The sequence below is a fragment of the Teleopsis dalmanni genome, chromosome 2 (assembly GCF_002237135.1).
Source record: "Teleopsis dalmanni isolate 2A chromosome 2, ASM223713v2, whole genome shotgun sequence".
Taxonomy (NCBI): Eukaryota; Metazoa; Arthropoda; class Insecta; order Diptera; family Diopsidae; genus Teleopsis; species Teleopsis dalmanni.
Window position 1 is genome coordinate 153,560,409 of NC_051847.1, and position 19,173 is coordinate 153,579,581.

The 19,173-nt window shown below is 32.2% G+C and overlaps 2 protein-coding genes across 2 annotated transcripts; both read right to left on the reverse strand.

Moving 5' to 3' along the window:
• Positions 1-1,072: 1,072 nt before the first annotated feature.
• LOC119681901 (transcription initiation factor IIB-like) lies at positions 1,073-2,853 on the reverse strand. Its single transcript, XM_038095205.1, has 6 exons — positions 2,786-2,853; positions 2,459-2,706; positions 1,978-2,371; positions 1,607-1,838; positions 1,414-1,535; positions 1,073-1,334 (listed from the first exon to the last, which is right to left on the reverse strand). Exons 2-6 carry the CDS (start codon positions 2,473-2,475, stop codon positions 1,191-1,193), a joined length of 909 nt encoding a protein of 302 aa, XP_037951133.1. The 5' UTR covers positions 2,476-2,706; positions 2,786-2,853; the 3' UTR covers positions 1,073-1,190.
• Positions 2,854-12,198: 9,345 nt separating this feature from the next.
• LOC119680305 (DEAD-box helicase Dbp80-like) lies at positions 12,199-17,998 on the reverse strand. The gene is made up of 10 exons (XM_038093059.1): positions 17,901-17,998; positions 15,978-16,094; positions 15,722-15,917; positions 15,234-15,339; positions 13,734-13,911; positions 13,572-13,673; positions 13,380-13,515; positions 13,160-13,322; positions 12,407-12,523; positions 12,199-12,338 (listed from the first exon to the last, which is right to left on the reverse strand). Exons 1-10 carry the CDS (start codon positions 17,933-17,935, stop codon positions 12,199-12,201), a joined length of 1,290 nt encoding a protein of 429 aa, XP_037948987.1. The 5' UTR covers positions 17,936-17,998.
• Positions 17,999-19,173: the final 1,175 nt, after the last annotated feature.

Below are 19,173 nucleotides of genomic sequence, written 5' to 3' on the forward strand. Positions count from 1 at the left end.
CATGAAAATGGATGACGACGAAGCGGAAAATGGGTTTGAAGTCATAATCTCTGGTGGGATTATGATCTGACTAGATCAAGTTGAGGAACTACTAACCGAAATTAATATACTCGACTGGAGAATGTGCAAAAGCAACAAATACATCAGGCAGAAATTGGACAATAGATTTGTAAGGTAAAGTTAGTAGGAAATCGAGCAGTTCAACCATCCTCTTAATAAGCTTTGGTATGTAACGTGATTCATATTTCTTCATTGTCGGTGTCTATGATACATTATAATTTTGGTAAAATCTGTAATGTGCATTAGATTTAAGATCGGTATATTTGGTATACTGCAAAACTTAATCTTCAAAGTCATACGGTAAGTTTTTATAGAATAGATATCAACTCGATATCTAGACTATTAAGTGCTCGTACATAAATAATTTGTTGATTTATAACTATAGTAAATCTGTCCGGTTTATTATTAACAATCGAATTAATTGAATTTATTATTGCCACGTGGTTGACTATACTGCAAATTCAGAAAATATCACAGCTATAAGTTGACTTCAGTAGAATTAATTGTTAATTTCAAAAGAAGTTACTGATCTGAGAAATTAACATTGGATGTTAATATTCCAAAAGTCATGGTTTTCTGGGTATTTTAGTATAATGGGAAGAAAGTATTATACTAAAATATAACATAATTTCAGATTGAATAGTTTTTAAGCTTAGAATTGAATAGAAGAATGGCTTAAATAAATATCATTATAAATATATGTGAAATTTTTAAAAAGTATTTAGCCAAACCTAGATATTTTTTGTTTAAATATTTACTTTTACATTAATAAAAAATAAAAATATATTGAAATAATTCAAAACTAAAGAAATGTAATCTTCAAGTACAGAAAGGAGATGAAGAGAAAGAGAAAACATGGCACTGCACGTAGTCAGTATAGTGGACTACATACACGAGATTAACGATAATAGAATGTAAAATAAAAACTATTTAAATCTATTTAAAATAAATAAAATAATTATACATATTAAAAATAGTACAATTTTTTAATATACTTCAAATTCAGATTGTCATTGCAATTACAAAATAATTTTTCTTGAAAGTAATTAGTTATTATGTTTATAAAATAAAGTATATGTTATCATAAAAGAAAACGTGGGACTGCGATATAATTCTTCTCATAATATATATTATATTCTACCGAGGAATTCGAAATCCGAGGGAAACAAGCGCTGATACTCAGACAGTAGAATTTTTTTAGTGTTCTTAATAGTGCTCGAACTAACACCTGTAACATCGCTTATATCCTTTATTTCCACCTCATGCTTGACAATCTAAAATTTTACAATAGGTTACTAAATACAATATTGCTTTTAAAAGTATATTATTTAGCATTGGAGTAATATTTCATACCTCACAGGCGAAATATATGGAAGCGGCGGCAATTGATATTGGAGATTTGTTGATCGCAACTTGCTTTTCTTTTGCTTGTCTTGAAATATCGATGGCTTTCTTTTTAACGATATTGGGTAAACCTTTTTGGATGAGAAAAATAATATAATTTATTTTATAGGTAGACCATTTCTTCATGTGATCAAAAATATACCAATGTTTCCGCAAAAGCGCGAGATGACGTCGTCACTAACAATACAATCAACGTTGCAGTCTAAGAGTCTTGTAACTTTCTTATAGCTGCGCCCAATATCTTTAACACTCAAATCATTGGTAGCAGAAATCTCTTTGAAAGTACGGGGTACGCCTTCTTGACGGCATGCAATGAGTAAACATGCTCCGCATTTAGCCAAAACTGTTCGAGATATTCCTCTGTTGCTATGAATCTAAAATGGATACTCAGATATTAAAAGCCGTCAATATAAACACCGATTAAAATTGTATGGATTAATATTTTTACTATTATTCCGTGTTAATGTTAAATGTAACTTTAAGTTATTAGTTCGGAGCTAATTGTTTACACACCTTTCGATACAAAAATTTTGCTCGATCAATAATTGATTGCGTTAAACTTATCCGAGCTCCCATAGAATAAATTTCGTCATACGCTTTAATTAGCGCTTGTTCTGAACTGGTTATTAACCGTTTAGTTCCACTTCGTGAAAGTTGGTTTGACGACGATTGTTGGCTTGAAGGAACCACAGTAAAAGTTTCCAGATTTGCTTCAGTCAGTAAAGGGTTTTCAGGCCCACCAACGCGATTCCTGTTTTGGGTTTCCTCATGTTCAATGGATGTACGCCACTCGCAGCCAGTATCAATTGTACGGTCGACCACAAGCCCACACTCAGAACAGATCATGTCAGCAGTTCGATCATCGTTGATAAGTGGTGCATCATTGTGATATTTACAACATACGCCGCTGCAGATGATATTCAAAAATAAATAAAAATTTTATAAATTGCAAAAATTTTAAATTTAAATGAAAGCCACGGTCAATAAAACTTACTCTGTAGTATATTCCATCCTTTATTTTCTAATTAAACCGCACTCATTCACAACTAGAACAGAAAGGACGCCAAAAAGAATTTGTAGAGTAATATTGGAACGACATAGAACGTGGTTGCTATATGGAATGAGTGGTACTGCTATTTGACATTAAAACAGTGATACTTTATGTTTTTTTTTTGCTTGGCATTGCTTACTTAATACTTGGAAGAAGTAATAAAGAGTGGCATATATTACGCATTTCAATAACTTCATTATGGCATATATGAGTTCAAAAAAATTCCAATTAAAGATCATAATAATTATTTTAAATGTTAAAGTTAACTACCTCCATCGCTCTATACCTTCACCATACCCCATATATTTTGTTAGTTTGATAATTAAATTCAGTTTTTCAGTAGCCAGAGTTAATAATTTCAGTGGGTCAATTACAGAAATATGAAGAATACACATTTTAAAATTATTATGCGATTATGTTTTGCGCAAGATGTCATAATTTGAAAATTTTTTTACTCCCCACATCGTGGTGAAAGTTAAAAATTGTATATTGAAAAAATAAAAAAAAAATATTGCTATGTAATTATTATATGGAAAATTGATCATTTGATGGGCCGTTATGATACCTCTACAATAGATACAAACATAGACAAATATTTATAAAGTATATCTGTAATTTTATGTAATTTTGTTTTTAATTTTTGAGTTGTTACGTCGAAATCATTTTAAAATCGGTTTTGTTTGTCTTTTAAGAATTTTATCTTTTATCTTGAGCGCTATTTTTAGTTTATTTCTATTTGCCGTATTTCGGCAATTTATTAATATCTGCAATTATTTCCAGAGTTATTAAGACATAAAAATAATTATGATATGTCATTACGTATACATATATTTGGTTAGATTTCTTGTTATGTTAAGCTTATGTTAATGGCGTTCACAGTGGTTATTAGGCACTGATATCATGGTATTGCTGGTGGTGCTTAGAGGTGTTGACGACACCATACGGGTGACGATGGGATGCATGTGCTGATACAATCGGGAGTGAATTATGTGCCAGCAACATACTGAAGGTGAGGGCTTGCAGCTGCAGAAATAATTGGTTATGAGTCCATGCTGGTGATAAAGCTCTAGTTACAGAGTTTCGGTTTTTGAAAATTTGAGTTCAATTAGCGACTAGTGGTTAGGAGCCAGAAATTCAAAATAAGAAGACGGAACATTTATCAAGCACACGAAACAAAACATAGTAAGAGAAACGTCAAAATTAATTTCCAATAATATAAAAAATGTATATAAAAAATTCAGATTAACTAAACCAAGTCGACATTATTTTAATGGTTTCACTTCCATCCCTTAAAATAGAATGAAATTTTGCATCTTAGCCGACAAAAATCCAATTGTACACAAAAAAACAAACAATTTTGCTGATAAATCAAAATATTTTGATTTTTATCCGACTTGTCGTCAGACCTGCAAATATTACTATTACACATCAGACTTGGGACAAATTTCGCATTTCAACATACAAGTTGTACGACCAAAACTTAGGTGTAATACCTGCTTTACACACAATCAAGCAAGTGTACTTACTAGTCTGTAACAAGTCTTTTACTTATTGGAATTATTTGCTTTCTGTAGGATTTACTTTTGTGCTTAAGTAATTATTTTGAAACCCTAATAAATAAATGTGGTTATTTGATATCGGATGAAAAAAGAAAATTCTGTACTGTGGATTCAATACTAGAATTTATAGAGGATGTTGGACTTAGAGAATTATATGGCGTTTACACTGACCGAAAATGGGTCATTTCGAATGAGCCATTTGGAAGTGTTTACATTTGTTGTAATTCATTTGTACTCATTTTAAACAGTTGATTTTTCAACTTGCCTGTTGATTTGAATCAACTTGCCTGTGCCAAAATATTGTTGAATGAAAGTTAAATATACCTTCAAATCTTACAGTAGAAACTGAAAACTTGTTTTTGGCTTCGATTAATTTATTTTTGCGAAATAGAAGTTCCAAAAAGAAGTGCATCGTTTTCAAGCAAATGCAACCACCAAACATTTGTGTACTTTTTTTGTAAATATGTCTAAAACAGCTTTCTCAAAACGTCAAAATACCACGAAAAGATTTTATTTAGGGTATGTTCAATGTATTGATTTGCATTTGGAACATATTTGGAACTCATTTATACAGAATGAGATCCAATGGATCTCATTTGAGTCATTTACTCCTCATATTCGATTTTTGACCAAAATGAACCATATGAGGCTAGTGTAAATGCCGCATTATTCTCATTCCATGACGAAAGCACAACTGTGACTAGCTCTTCCTAGTTTGTATTGTTTGTCTATTGCCTTTTAAACTAGTTGATGTAAATACAGCGCCCGCTCTTAAGCTCAAAATTTTTTTTCTTATTGAAGATGTTTCTTAATATTTTCAAACCTTGTTGAATTTTTACTGTAGTAAATGTAAAAAAAAGGATTGATATAATCTAGAGTAAGTAAGTAACTAATTCTCTTGTTAAATATGAATATATTATCTTGCACCCAAACCACAAAAATCATAACAAAAGTAAATAAATAATGGATTTTTAGGTAACAAGAATTATTGATGTAATAAGATGTAATAAATTAACTAAATATACATTTTTTCAGTTACATTTACTTCAATGTTATCTCAAAAGCAAACCTAATTTCCACAGTGTATTGGCACCATAAATATTCATAATTTACTTAAGTTAATTAAGGGAAAATAAATGGAAAACAACACACAACACCGATCCGCCATATGCGGATTGAGATTGAGGAACGAGAAGAAATTTTCGCATATTTCCCCAAAGATTAACAAGTTTGCGTCAAAGCATAACCAAAAATTGTTGATGGTTTCTCATTCGCCGTGGTTTCTGCCGCAAAGGATGCTGCAGTGCAGAACAAACGAACCGAAGTTAACCATTATCCTTGCAAGTTTGCTTACATGTGAAATTGTGTTCGAAATGTGTTTGTGGATCTTTTATATTTATTTTCTCTATTTATATCAAAAAGATTTCGTTTTGATATTTTTTACTATTTTTTAGCAAAGTTTAAAGAAAATACAAGCTATTAACTGTAATAGTTTTCATAAAAAGTAAATTTTTTTTTTATTCTCATTCAGGACATTGGGGAATTAATATAAATTTTATTATTTTCATTTATTTTTATACTTTTTACCTAAAAAAACAAATTTGAAAATTTTATGTGTTTTTAATGTCCTTGCGCGGAAATTGCGTGAAAATTTGGCTCCAGCTTACACGTGTTGATTTGATGTTTTTTATAAAATTTTATGGTCAAGCTTAAGATAAAACTCAACGCAGACGAATATTCTATGCAGGAGCAAAGATGAGGTTTCTTAAATATCTTAGGTAAATAAAGCACTTTTTTCGAGTTTATGGTTTCCGCACAGTAGCTGGCCGTTTTACGAGGACAATTAAATTTTTTTTTGAATATTTATCTTTTAACATAAGCGCCAATCTGGCTGTAGATAATGGCACGTTTTTTTATTTGACTAATTTTTATATAGAGGTTTTTTCGAACAGTAGTGAACTACAACAACAAAAAATTTTTTTTTTTTTATTATTTTAATTAATTGAATTTTTGGCTGACCATACAGCTGTTTCGAGTATTGCCAAATACCCTTCATCAGTGGTCTTGGAAATAATTCTTATATTTAATTATTTGTAAATAATTATTTTTGAGACTGCAAGTACCAGGAATCTTGCCCTGCCGATTTAGAAGCTTAGAGTCAGCGCTCTTTTACCAAGTGATCCAAAGCCGTACTTGAATTTTTATGTTCGCATATTTTTCTGATGTTTTGTTACTTTTGCTATGAAAGTTTTTATTAACAATTTTACTTGCTGTGTTTATATTAGAATGAAATCCTAAATCAGCTGTAGAATAATTAAATTAATTAATTAATTATATTTTTATTTTAAATTGTTGAATTTCAATACAATTCTGTTTGTAGAGGCATTACTTGTTGCATGATTTGTTCTTTCTTATGTATAGAACCTAAGCTAGGAACGTAATTTTTTTTTCATAATTTTTATATGAAAGAAAAGTTCCTTCACTTTTAAAGATATTTTTCGAAGAAATATTATTCTAGTTAATTTATACGCTGTTATGAAAGTTTAATATTACCATGAACAAGAGGCTTAATACCTAGTAGAATAGGTTTATCGTAGCCTAAAATCATAGGCGTAGCGCAAGTAGATAGGGGGTAGGGAGGGGTTATTGAGCGAGCGTGGGGAGTGGACTAGTGGTAAACTCTGTCACCGGGATCACGAGAGCCACGGTTGTAGAGTGGGATGATGGGAGCATCCGAGTCCGCTCATCGAAATGTAGTGTAAGGTTTTTTTTATTAATAAGCACTCAAAAGCACCAAAAGCCTAAGTCAGTGCGGGACTTTAACTCACGGAAAGTGCCTCCTGGAACTACCGTTAAGTATTACGTCAGAAGGCATAGCTTGAGGTGTGAGTGTTGGGGTTTGAAATGAGTGCCTTGGACGAGGTCTGTTGGCAGGATGCTGCGGGTAGAGACATCAGGGTGAGGTTTGTGCAGTATTTAAAAATTCTTTGTGTCTGAAACGGTTTTAGCTACTTTATGATGTTCTGTATTGTTAGTTTAGTGAAGAGCAGTTTAATTTTTCAAGTGAATGAAGAAAATATCACGTAGACTATAAATCCCGGCACAAAGTGATTTAACGAAAAAATTTAGCAATAATTTAACAGCAGAAGAGGGTGAAGCACAACTGGCTCATGAAGCAGTGGAAAGAGAAAGGGGTTTTACTATTCACATTCATTTTCCACATTCACTAGGCTTTATAAATTTGATATAAAGAGTGCAGATAATTTGGCTACATGCCCTGGTTTTCCATAATAACAACATTTGGAAAGATTTTTTGAAAGTTTGGTTTTTGGAACTATGATTTATTAGATGGTATGCAGGCATAACTTCGTACTATGATAATATTCTGTCAAGTGAAACACTGCGGTGCATTGACGTACACTTTATGTTCAAACTAAAACTGGAATTTCTAGCTAGGAATCTCAATTCAGAATATAGGGGAAGAAATGAAGAAGATGATCAAAAGGATTAACATTTATGAAGTAAATATATCTAAGCCATAAAGAAGATTGTGATCAAATTTAGAGGTAAGTAATTGTAAATGGAGTTAGAACAACGAGGTTAAATGGATTATTTAAGAATAAACTTTATGTAGGAAGTTACTGGAACCACAATTATACAACGGAGAAGAAGTAAGCAATGTCGTCCAAATGGAGAACTGGGAACTGAGAAGGCTTGTTCTTGATAGAGAGTAGTAGATCAGAGGGCAGATGATTAGTGCGCAGAATTTTGAGTGGAATAATTTGCTAATAGCATAAGCTTGGCTTAAACATCAAGTTGATTGTGACGCCGTAGTTCGGTTTTTAGGTTCATATGACGAAAAGACACATTTTTAATGGTCAACGTGAGGAATAAAGATATGTTTACGGGAGAATATAACTCCAAGATATTTAAATTTGCCAATAAGTTTCACAGTTTCAGTTTTATATCAAAGGCCTTATATCTCCTGGAATGATCGCGGAAATTGCCTGTAAAGTCGACAGCTGAAACTTTTGGTGAGTTCAGTTTTAGTTACCAGTTATGGTAATAAATGGACAGTGAAATGTCGCTAAATTTTTGTTGAGGGAATTACTGACAAGCAAACAAGCGTGGGTAAGCGAATCTGCAATGAACTAGACAGTCATCAGCGAAACAAATTTGATTGACACAGGAAGAACGTGGTGAAAACATTACAAAGTAGAGGTTTAGGTTTACTGGTTTTATGGACGGGGATAACTATTGGTTTTTCTATGATTTAGGAAAATGACCAATGTTATGGGCATGATTAAAAATTATTGCACATTTGCATAAGAAGAGTGAAGGGAAGAGAGTTATTACAAATACCATCTAGTCCAGCAGATTTCATATGTATTTTCGGCTTCAAAATATTAAAAAGACCGGAGGGAGTAATGAACTCATTAGGGTCAAGTGTATTGCCACAGTTGGCAAATCTCTCAGAAGTCAGTTATACTTTTTCTGAAGTTACCATATAAATCACAGACGAAGTTGCAGGTTGTAGCATTGGAATTGGGATTACCATTATCTAAGGAGACACTATTAATTGCTCAAAGGTTTTACCAAAGATGTTGACTTTGGTAGAGTCATAAGAGATACTCATATTATCAACAATAATATCAGGTTTAATTTTTTTTTATCACAGATTTGTCTGGCTTTTTTTAAATACATCAGAGTCGCACTTAATCAAGCGAATATTAGTAATGAAACGATTATGTCTGGTCAGCTTAATTCTTTGAGTAAGAATACTATACAGATTGGAAATTATCGCTCGAGTAAATTGGAAGCGCGACGTGCCTTATTGCTTGAGGCGGTTTGTCCTCCGGCGAAAACTTTTTCGATGACGTATAAGGTCGAGTGGGGAACATGGTATCTAGGGGAACATGGTGGCTTTTTTAAGGAGAGTGTGTGAAACGTGTTCTTGGGTAGTGGTGATGAGAAAGCTCTCGAGGTATAAAACAGTGTTGTCGATTTCAACAGGATATAAATTTCAGTGTTCGAGAAGGTCGAGGTTAGAGATACAGCGATCAAGAGTGGAAAACTAAAAAGAATGTGCAATGTTTTTCTACGGATATTATTATAGGTAAGTTTAAGAAATAAATTAAAAACTTAAAATATCACAAAATCATTTCAAGCAAAAAATAATTTAAAATTTCAACTGATAATTTGCAAACATTGTTGACATGGCAAACATTTTCCGAGGTCCTCAGACGGAAATGTGTTTCATCCACTTTGCACACAATTAGGATATTTACCAAAACTAAAATGCCTGTGTGCCTAATGCATGAGTTTTATGTCGAAACGCGCATGTGGCAAGGATTTAATTAATTCAATCATTTACATTTTCCTCTTATACACGCTAAGACCACCACATCCTTGCGCCATTACCCACCAAACTAGCGTGCTTGCATACGCCACAAAAACAGGAGCATATGTAAATTTGACACGCTACATTGCATTACTTTGTGAGTTCAATTAATTTTAAGCTCCGAAATACATTGTTGGCAAATCTACTCGAAATCTATTTAAATATTTCATTATTTTACTTAATCTATTTTTTTTTTTTGTGGATGCGATGTCAAATTCTATGCGTAATTTGATTTCTATTGGCAAAATTTCCATAGAATTTAATTTCATTAATAAAATGCGTACTCTACCATTAGCGCAAAGGACGAACTTTTCTGTATGTTTACATATACGTTTTTATGTATGTGTGTGCCTGCCAGAATTCTGCACATGGAGGGCGTCCTGTGTATTCCAGAAAACTTTTTGTTTGAGTTTCAATTTGCGTAAACAAAATTACGTTTGACTTTTGTTAAATTAATTTCGCTGTCTGCAGAGTATGTTAATTTTTTCCTCTCATAAAATCCTTTAAAGAAATTTCATAATTTAATAAATTTTTTAATGTTACTTAAAATATTTTCGCTTAAGAGGAAGTAAATTTAATTAGAACTGATTTCTTGAAATTACGGACGTCGCTTAAATTCTGTTATGATTTCATTCAACATGCGTGCAGGTCGGTAAAAACTTCTGTGGAATATGAGGAAGTAAGAATAGGTATCTTAACAATCTTCATCACATCCCTTTGCTCATATCGGTGTCATTTGTGAAAGCAATGCTTACTCGTATATATATTAGAAACGATTGCTTTTGAGGCGGCCATATAACATTCCTGACATATCGACCACCCAAATGTAGAATACGAACGTGGTTATGAGAAGTAAAAATGTGGTAATAGAAAAAAGGCAGAAAGCGACGCATTATCATTAGTGCCAACAGACATTGTAAATTTGTGTAGATTAGTGTTTCTGAATAATAATTCTTTAGAGTTTAAGAATCAAATCACGAGCGTTTTAATGAACACACATTCTCCACACTTTCAAAGGACAGATAACTGTTAAGTGAAAACCCATTATTAAAACTTTTTGATTGGAAAACGCACTTTTTGATTAATTAAAATGAAATCATGTTTTAGAAATCTATCTTCCGATTACAGCAAAAGTATTACTTATTAATATAATTAATGAATTAGTTTTTTATATGAGCGTGACGAACTAACTTCCTCTAAGCTGTCAAGTTTCCAATAACACGACAGTTCGTAAATGACATGGAGAATTTATAGATGAAGCCAATCGATGGAAAGAAGCTTTCCGGCATCAAGTGTGCTAAATTCAAATACATTGAATTCTGCTGGCATACATTTTTTTCATTTAAATATGATTTATTCCAAATATTATAAGTAATAGAAATTATTAACAAATAATATATGCATATGTGTCATCAACAACTAATTCTGCTTTAAACAGTTTCCTTTATTTTAATATTATGTTTATATTACATTATTATAATAATCACTCTTTTACAAAAACGTGGCTTTTCGCTCCACGAACACACTCGGGAGTTGTTAAACTAAAGTCAAAATCATAACAACGTCATAAGTGGGAACTAGGAATTAGGAATTAAGGTACAGGGTAACACATGTATATTAACGGTGTTTTACAAATATTAAAACACTTAGTGACAAGGTAACTCAACAAGCTTAGAATCTGTCTCATTATTTTGCGATAAAAAATTGGTCAACATAAATGAACTAGAGAAATGATAGTTGCTCCGATGACTCCTGGATGGATGACAAAGCTAGAGTTTACTCCAAAGAGCTAAAGCTAGCGTGCACTCTGCATCTAGTAAAATATGTTTTCGTCTATTAGGTGGAGCTTATGGTTGTTGTTGTTGTAACCCGCTGGGGGTGGTCGAACGGCACTTGGTCGTCTTTGACGAGTGGCTCCGGGACGTAGACCCGGCCGTTCTTGGAACCTTATGGTGGTCTTACATGCTTTGGAACAGCTATTGGATTGTAAGGTGTAACAGAAAAAGATTTTGATAGCGTTGGACAGTCAAGCAATTATCAAAAGGATGCAGAAGACGTTAATGTGTCAAGAAGCTTATAGAATGAGCTCATGAAAATAAGTTAACAGTCTCACCTCAAAACGATAGGTATTGTTGAGGAAAACACTTGCGGACTATGTCTAGACTATGTCATCCTTCAACATATCTCAATAGCTTCCTCTGCTGTGTTCGGTCTCAATGAATACTCCATACTTAAGGCCAGAAGGCAGTCACAATTCAAAGCCAAGACTGCTTACCTACTTGTCTCGTGTTTAGCCGATCGATATGCAAATGAAAACGCGTTTGTCTCAAATTGACGTTTACTTCTAGAGTCTGACTAAAGTTTTCTAGAAAAGCCAGACCGTGAAGAAGGACCAGATCGTGTAGACGTAATAGAGTTAGTGGACTTACATACTATTTTGTTGCCGCTAGAAGAGGCTGCAGTTATTGTGTTAGGACAGGGTACGAAATCATTGTCCGAAGTTGAAAAAGATATATCAGTATGGTCTTTTCGTGAAAATATACTTAAATATTCTTTACTCACAAATGTTGTGATTGGCAGCGTAATAGAATGTTAATTTTAAAACTTTAAAAAAGAATTTTTAACAAACTAGTTATATTTTATATAATTATTTCTTTGTTTTTATTTAAAGTAATAAAAAATTAGTTCATTCTTTATCTAAAACATATAAATTAATTTCATATTTAATGTTCTAGTTTATGAACTTCATCAGAGTCATTGGTATTAAGAAGTTTTATAGGTTTCCTGAAATGTGCCTCAAAAGAGCGTAATAGCTTCATGTCATTTTCGTTTTCAACTAAATTTAAAGCTATACCATGTTTCCCTTAAGAAAAAAGAATCAAGATTAAAAAAAAAATTATGTGCAACAATTCAATAACTTAACAGATTTACCGAATCTTCCAGTGCGCCCAATGCGATGCAAGTATGTATCGTAGTCAGGTTTCTCGTCACCATGCAAGATTGGCATATGAAAGTTCACAACTAATGTCACCTGTGTGACATCTATGCCTGTATATTTGAATAAATTTGAAACAATAACATCAACTTCTTGTTTTTACATACAAAATTAAATAAATTAATTAACAATAATTATAAATAAGTATATTATAATATGGTGATGAATTTTAAAAAATAATCTATCTATTCTATTCTCTAATTCTATTATCTAATTCTAATATCTATTCTCAAATTGTGGAAAAAATGAAAATAGTTTAATTTTCATGAAGAATAGGTTTTTGAAAAGGTGTGTTATTATTTTGATGATTGTTATGTTAGCCGATACTTTAAAGCCGATATAATATATTTTGATGTATAACACATACTTTGCGTTTCATTGACTGACTGATTGACTGAGTACTTTCCTGACTTAGTAGTATTATTAGCATCTGAATTCAGTAACAATTATATTAAAAATCTGTTGAATAACATTGAAGAGTATAGAGGATAATGTCTTTTATGTGGAATATTACGGTTTAGATAGATTCATATATATACCTAAACTTGTTGTTATTGATTGTATCAAGCTTAATTATAATAAAAATTATTTATGGTCATAACTTAATATTGTTACTACAAACTATTAAGTTATTTATTTTATTTATTAATAAAATATTTTGAGCTATGTTATTTTTAAACACCACCCACCTCGTGATAAGACATTAGTAGTCACCAAGACTTTTTCAAGTCCTGCTCTAAAGCGGTCTAAAATAGAAAGACGTTCTACAATATTTAATTCTCCCGAGAGCACGGCAACAGAGTGACCATCCTTAGTTAGTTTCCTTGTTAGCCAGGCAGCACATTTACGAGTCTGTAATTTATTTTTATACGTAAAGATTATTAATGACTATAAAGATTATATATATACATTGCAAAAAATAATTGCTTGACCAATTGTAATCCCACCATAAATATTTTGTATTGCTGTATATTTTGATTCCTCGCCTCGGCATAAAGCATAATACTGCTTGATATTATCAAGGCATTCCTGTTCACGCGGCAATCTACAAACATTATAATTTTAATTTAAATTCCATGATTATCAATTTTATTCATGAACCTTATAATCTTAGGATTAGGCACCATGTATTGCACAAAATCGAGCACTTCATCATCGTATGTTGCGGAAAAGAAAATCATCTGGCAACTCAAGTCAAGTTTTCTAAAAAATTAAGTCACGATTTCTGGGTAAAGTATTTATTAAATAGCTTATAACAATTACCTATGAATACGAATACATCGATCATGATGACCTTGAGTAGAAACCATGGTATCAGCTTCATCTAAAACAAAGACCCTAATCTTACTGAGATCAAACCACTTGTATTTAATTCCCCAATCCATGACTTTTCCGGGAGTTCCAATAATAATCTGTTCCGTGATTTGAGCTACAGATGGATCTAAATAAAAATAATTGCGTATGATCATCGATTTTTTGTTTTTTCTAAATGTGGTTTCATTAACGGAAGACATAAAAATATCTATTAAAATATTGTATTTAAGAGGATAACTATTTCGAAAAATTCTAATTTACTCCAATTTTTTAATGAAATTATAAAAAACCTTTATCATACGATTCTGTGTGTCCCACTCTAGAAATATAAAATTTTCTTCCATATGAGTTTACTTCCGTTGCATTACGTTCTTACCTAACGAATTTGTTTTTCATGGTAAATATTAATTATGAAACTACAAACTTTTATCCAATAAAGTCAACTGCACCACTCGATAGGATACTAGATACGGTCTTCACAGCAGGGAACACGTGATACTGCGATCATTGCCTCAGGCGAGTCCAAATCGTTGCACAGTTTAAAAGAGAATTTGCTTTCTATTATATTTAACAATAATTCCATTTCAATATTAGATGGAATTAAATATATAGGAATAAATATTTTTGCCTATTAACATGGGAAAGGCACATATCAAATAAGAGAAATTAATTAGACATGAAAGTATCAAACATGATCTGACTGATTGGTTGTGAAACAAAGTTTGGTTAGTTGGAAAACAAAATAGTGATAATAGTGAACAAAAGAACGTATGTATGTAATTAATAATCTCCAAGGGGTTAGAATATTCCCGAGGTAAGGAAAGCCTGTTGTAAGAGGCGACTAAGATCCCGGTGCCATTCCAGCGCTGTTTGGAATGTAAATGGTAGTAAGTGAGATTCAGTTCCGACACCCGAGCGGAGGCATATATCTGGTACCACAGAGCTTGCAGCTTCTGCTGTTCTAACCAATTGAGGTTGGTAGTGTTGCGATGGCTGTGATTAAAATTCAAATTTACGAGCGAAGAGTGATGGTATTTATTTACTTTCATTCAGCGTGGAATTGCGTTTTCACACCGGGTGTTGTGACCCAAGCAACAACAGGGGTTAAATACGTGTTGCTACTTACATAAAACTTCAATTGGTACCGGCGGAATTCCCCGGAATTCCCATGGGGCATATATCGACGAATTATCTTGATACATGTGTGAAAAACACAATGGTTTTGGCAGACCAAAAAGGTACCCATGTAAAATATTGGATCTTCATGACGATATCTCTTAGTTTAACCGGAAAATACTTATTCATACACCTGGTATATTAAACTTTAACATTATGCTATAACTGTATAATGCATAAACTAATATTAGCATACACTAGTAATTGATTATGTCTTTATAAAATTTATAGGATTTGCTTATTGTTACGAAAAAAACATTTGTATGTACTTACTGGGTTCGCCACGCACTGCATATATCACTGTGATACCTGCAGACAGTTTAGTACAGATCTCACCTGTCTGTATTGCAAGCTCATACGTTGGGCATAAGCAGATAACCTTAAATCAAGCAATTTTTATTTCATATATTAATTTGCTACTATTTAAATAAGTTAAATTCAATGTTTTTCAATGTTGACATAATGAAACATAAATATCAATTTAAGTCTGTTAAAATTTCAAGTTCCCGCGAGATCACGAAAATATATGTAACTTTGAAATGTTTTCCGTTTTTATTTTAATCAAGACTGACGAATATGACTCCGTCCTATTTTTAACACATTTTACCTATTTTATCTGAGATTGTGCTTAGAGTTTATAATGAAAGCTTATTTGTTTAATATAGTAAAGAATCAAATATTGAACTTAATGAATTTTAAAGTATGTTTTATATCTTTTATAAAAGTAACTTTTAAATAATGATATCCTACTTCGCAATTACCTGAGGATAATTTAGTTTTTTATTTACACGGGTTAACATTGCCAACACAAAAGCAGCCGTCTTTCCGGTTCCAGATTGACTTTGTGCGACTAAGTTTAAGGGCGGATCTGCCAATAGGAGTGGCAACGCATTTGCTTGTATTTTGGAGGGTCTATTGAATCCAGCTGCATAAACTGCCTTTAGTAGGTCCGCATCCCTATACAAACCAAAGACTGTAAATAAATTGGAGAAATGTAGAAGTGCACATATTACATACATATGAATGTCTTCAAAGTTTTTAATGGAAACAAGTGGTGAGTCCTTATTTGCAATATTATCATAATTCTTCAATTCATTCAACTTTTCCTTTACGAAATCTATAAGAGTATAGTTCCTGTAAATTTAAAGAAACTATTTATTACTATATTTAAAATATCATATTATGCACAAATACTTATATTTAATAATTATTTTAACTGAATACTAAAACATTACAGTTTACGGCTAGGATACAAAAAAGTTAATAATCGGAGATATAGAAAAATTGCAATCAGAATTTAGAGAGAAAAAAAAATGAATTTTTTTTTATTTGATGTATGTTATTATATACCCATGTACTATATGGCTGAATTAAAATTATCCTATCGTACTCGGTATTTTTCGAGCTATTAGATATAATGTAATAAAACTTTGTGGAGATGGGTTATGGTGGAGATATTGTAATACATTTTTTTTAAACATAATTTTTGGGATAGTTGTTTTCTGGGAGGGTTGTTTTCTGCTTGCATTTTGGGTGCTATAAAATTGTTAATAATTATGCAAAAATAGTTTTAAAAATGTACTTCAACGTAGATTTTTAAACTAGTTTCAAGATTTGTATACAAGTTTTTTCACTATATTTATTATGTTGAGGCTAGTTGGGTTATGCAATTGAGTCTCGACTGGATTATTGCTTATCATTTCTTTAGACTAAGCAATAACTGAGCTCAGATCTGCATACCTTCCCGAGGAACCTGTAACCATTCTAAGATTCATTAACACGGTGTTAGAAAGCCTGTCAGTTTTCGTAAATAGTTTCTAGGCTTTATCATTTATGTATTTTTTTGATCGGATGAATCTTGAGGTCTCAGTCTTCTTAATATACCATGACACCTTGACAAGTCTTCTCAGAGCCTTGTTTTGTGCAATTTCCAGTTGGCGAATAGTAGTGATTGACGCCTTGCTGAATGCTACACACCCATATAGAAATAGCGGTCGATTTATTTTGGTATATATCTGCTTCCTGTTCTTCCTGTTCTTCTTATTCAGTTTTTCATTTTTTAATAGTGGTTGGAAGTGATGAAGAATTTTGGCACAGCTAATGCTATTCAGTTGAACATGTTAAAGCTACGTGAATCGTTTGTCCACCGTAATGACTAGATACTTAATCCTATCCTCTCAGTTTATTACGATATCTCCCACTCTCACTCTCGGCGGGTACTGCCTCCTCTCAAGCGTAACAAACAGAGCTTTAGTTTTTCCATTATTGATTTTTATTTTCCATTTCTGGAAATACTTCAGGATGAGGCTTATATGCTCTTGAAGTGTGTTTGTTATGTTGAGAGCACATTTATCCGAGTATAGCACACGCGCATCGACAGCGTATAACGCCAGTGCCAAGGGACCTAACATTGGGAAATTGGATGTATAAATGTTGTAGAGAGTGGGGGAGAGTGGCGGTCCCTGAGGAACCCCTGGTTCTATATTTCGAACTGACGAGAGAGCGCTATTAATTTTAACCTCCCACGTAGGAAGTTGTCGATGATGTTAGTTAGCCTGACTAGAACACCGCGATGAAACATTTTTACTTTCAGAGAGTCCACAATGAACCCGCTACTTGTGCTTGCGAATTAAATCCTGCTCATTTATCTACCCTATACTCCACTTCCATGCTTTCTGGTTTGGATAGACCCAGACTTCTTAGTATTAAGCTTCTTTAACTCATTTCTCAGTCCTTATTACTGGAACGAAATTTTATCTATTATACTTCGGGATAATAATAGAAATTCCCTAATGTATTCCTCCTACCACAAAAAAGAAACTGATTCATCAGTAGCTTTTACATATCCTGATACGAATATCAAAATCATGTTTTGCTATTTTCTATAATTTTCATATTTCAATTTTGCAATATAAAAAAACAAAAGCTTTATGCACTTACTTTGCAGGTGTAACCTTATTTCCAAATCGATCCATCAGAGAGCTTCTTAGTATTCTGGAATCAGTTTCTACTAATGAAATGAAGTGACAGTAATAATAATTATAAAATTATATTAAACTTTTTTGAACTGATGTGTTATATGTTTATGTATATATGAATATTAAGCTACTTTATTTTCATAATTTGTGTTATAGCGTCATTTATTTTTTTTTTTTTGATTTACACAATCATTTAAAACCTCACATAATAATGAGTAAGATTATGAATACTATATAAAGATAATGGGATTCTTTATATTAACAATGTACAGACTTGTTATTTATTGCATTGTGAATTAATTACATTTCTTATTAAATTGATTTAATCTTATTTAAATAGTACTGTTATGACATGGTGATATATGCAGCGTATGACATGTATCTTTTTATAGGAGATGTTTTTCGGAGCCTTTTAACGCCTCTTAGCGTTCCATTAGTTTCATCGAGTAAAACATTAGAATCTAAGGATATTTTCCACAGTTGGATGTAAATGTGAGAAGTGTGTCTACATTGCTTCGTAAAACACCAGAATTAGGAAGTTAGCGATGACAAGCTTCCTTTTTGTAGAGAAATATACATAGTTTCAGGTAGAGGCGAGGCGTCGAATGGTTCAGAGTGTTCACTGAACACCTTAACAAAGCTTCCTTTTTAGATTTTTTTTATTAGGTAAATAATCTCGCTATATTGCTACTTAGCATTTTTATAATAGCTTTTCCAAAAAGATTAACATAAACACAAAACGTACAATACAAACAAAATCACACATACATATGTTAGTTACACCCAACACTACTTATAATTAATAAAAGAGTAATATATATTAAGGTTCAGAATAAAACTACACCGCGCTGCTTACAAAGCATGCAAATGAAATAACATTCACATTGGGCCTATGTTCAATATTGAATAAACACAAAACATACAAACAAATATAACAATAAAAGAGAAAACAAGTCCCGCAAAATGTACGTAAAATAATCATAACTCTTAAATTAATGCGTGCAAGCGGTTCAATAAAAAAAGTGAACCTCCAATGTTATGCGAAGTAAATACAAAAGAGAAAAGAAATGACTGAGCGAAAATCGCTTTACATTTGATAAGAGGTTCAGTCGACTGAACTGAACCGCAAGTTCATACAAAGCGTGCAAATACAATCAAAGTCACGGTTGCTGTTTTATAAGAGCAAATGGTTCAGTAAAAAAACTAAACCGCCCATAGTAAATACAAAGTAAAAG

Coding starts and splice junctions, on each gene's coding strand:
- LOC119680305 (XM_038093059.1), bottom strand. CDS start 17,935: ATGGATCGATTTGGAAATAAGGTTACACCTGCAAA. Junction 15,918..15,977: donor AACTTTGAAGACATTCATAT/GTATGTAATATG, acceptor TGGTTTGTATAG/GGATGCGGACCTACTAAAGG. Junction 13,516..13,571: donor CCTAATCCTAAGATTATAAG/GTTCATGAATAA, acceptor TAATGTTTGTAG/ATTGCCGCGTGAACAGGAAT.
- LOC119681901 (XM_038095205.1), bottom strand. Junction 1,536..1,606: donor GCGCTTTTGCGGAAACATTG/GTATATTTTTGA, acceptor TCATCCAAAAAG/GTTTACCCAATATCGTTAAA. Junction 1,335..1,413: donor CCATATATTTCGCCTGTGAG/GTATGAAATATT, acceptor GTAAAATTTTAG/ATTGTCAAGCATGAGGTGGA.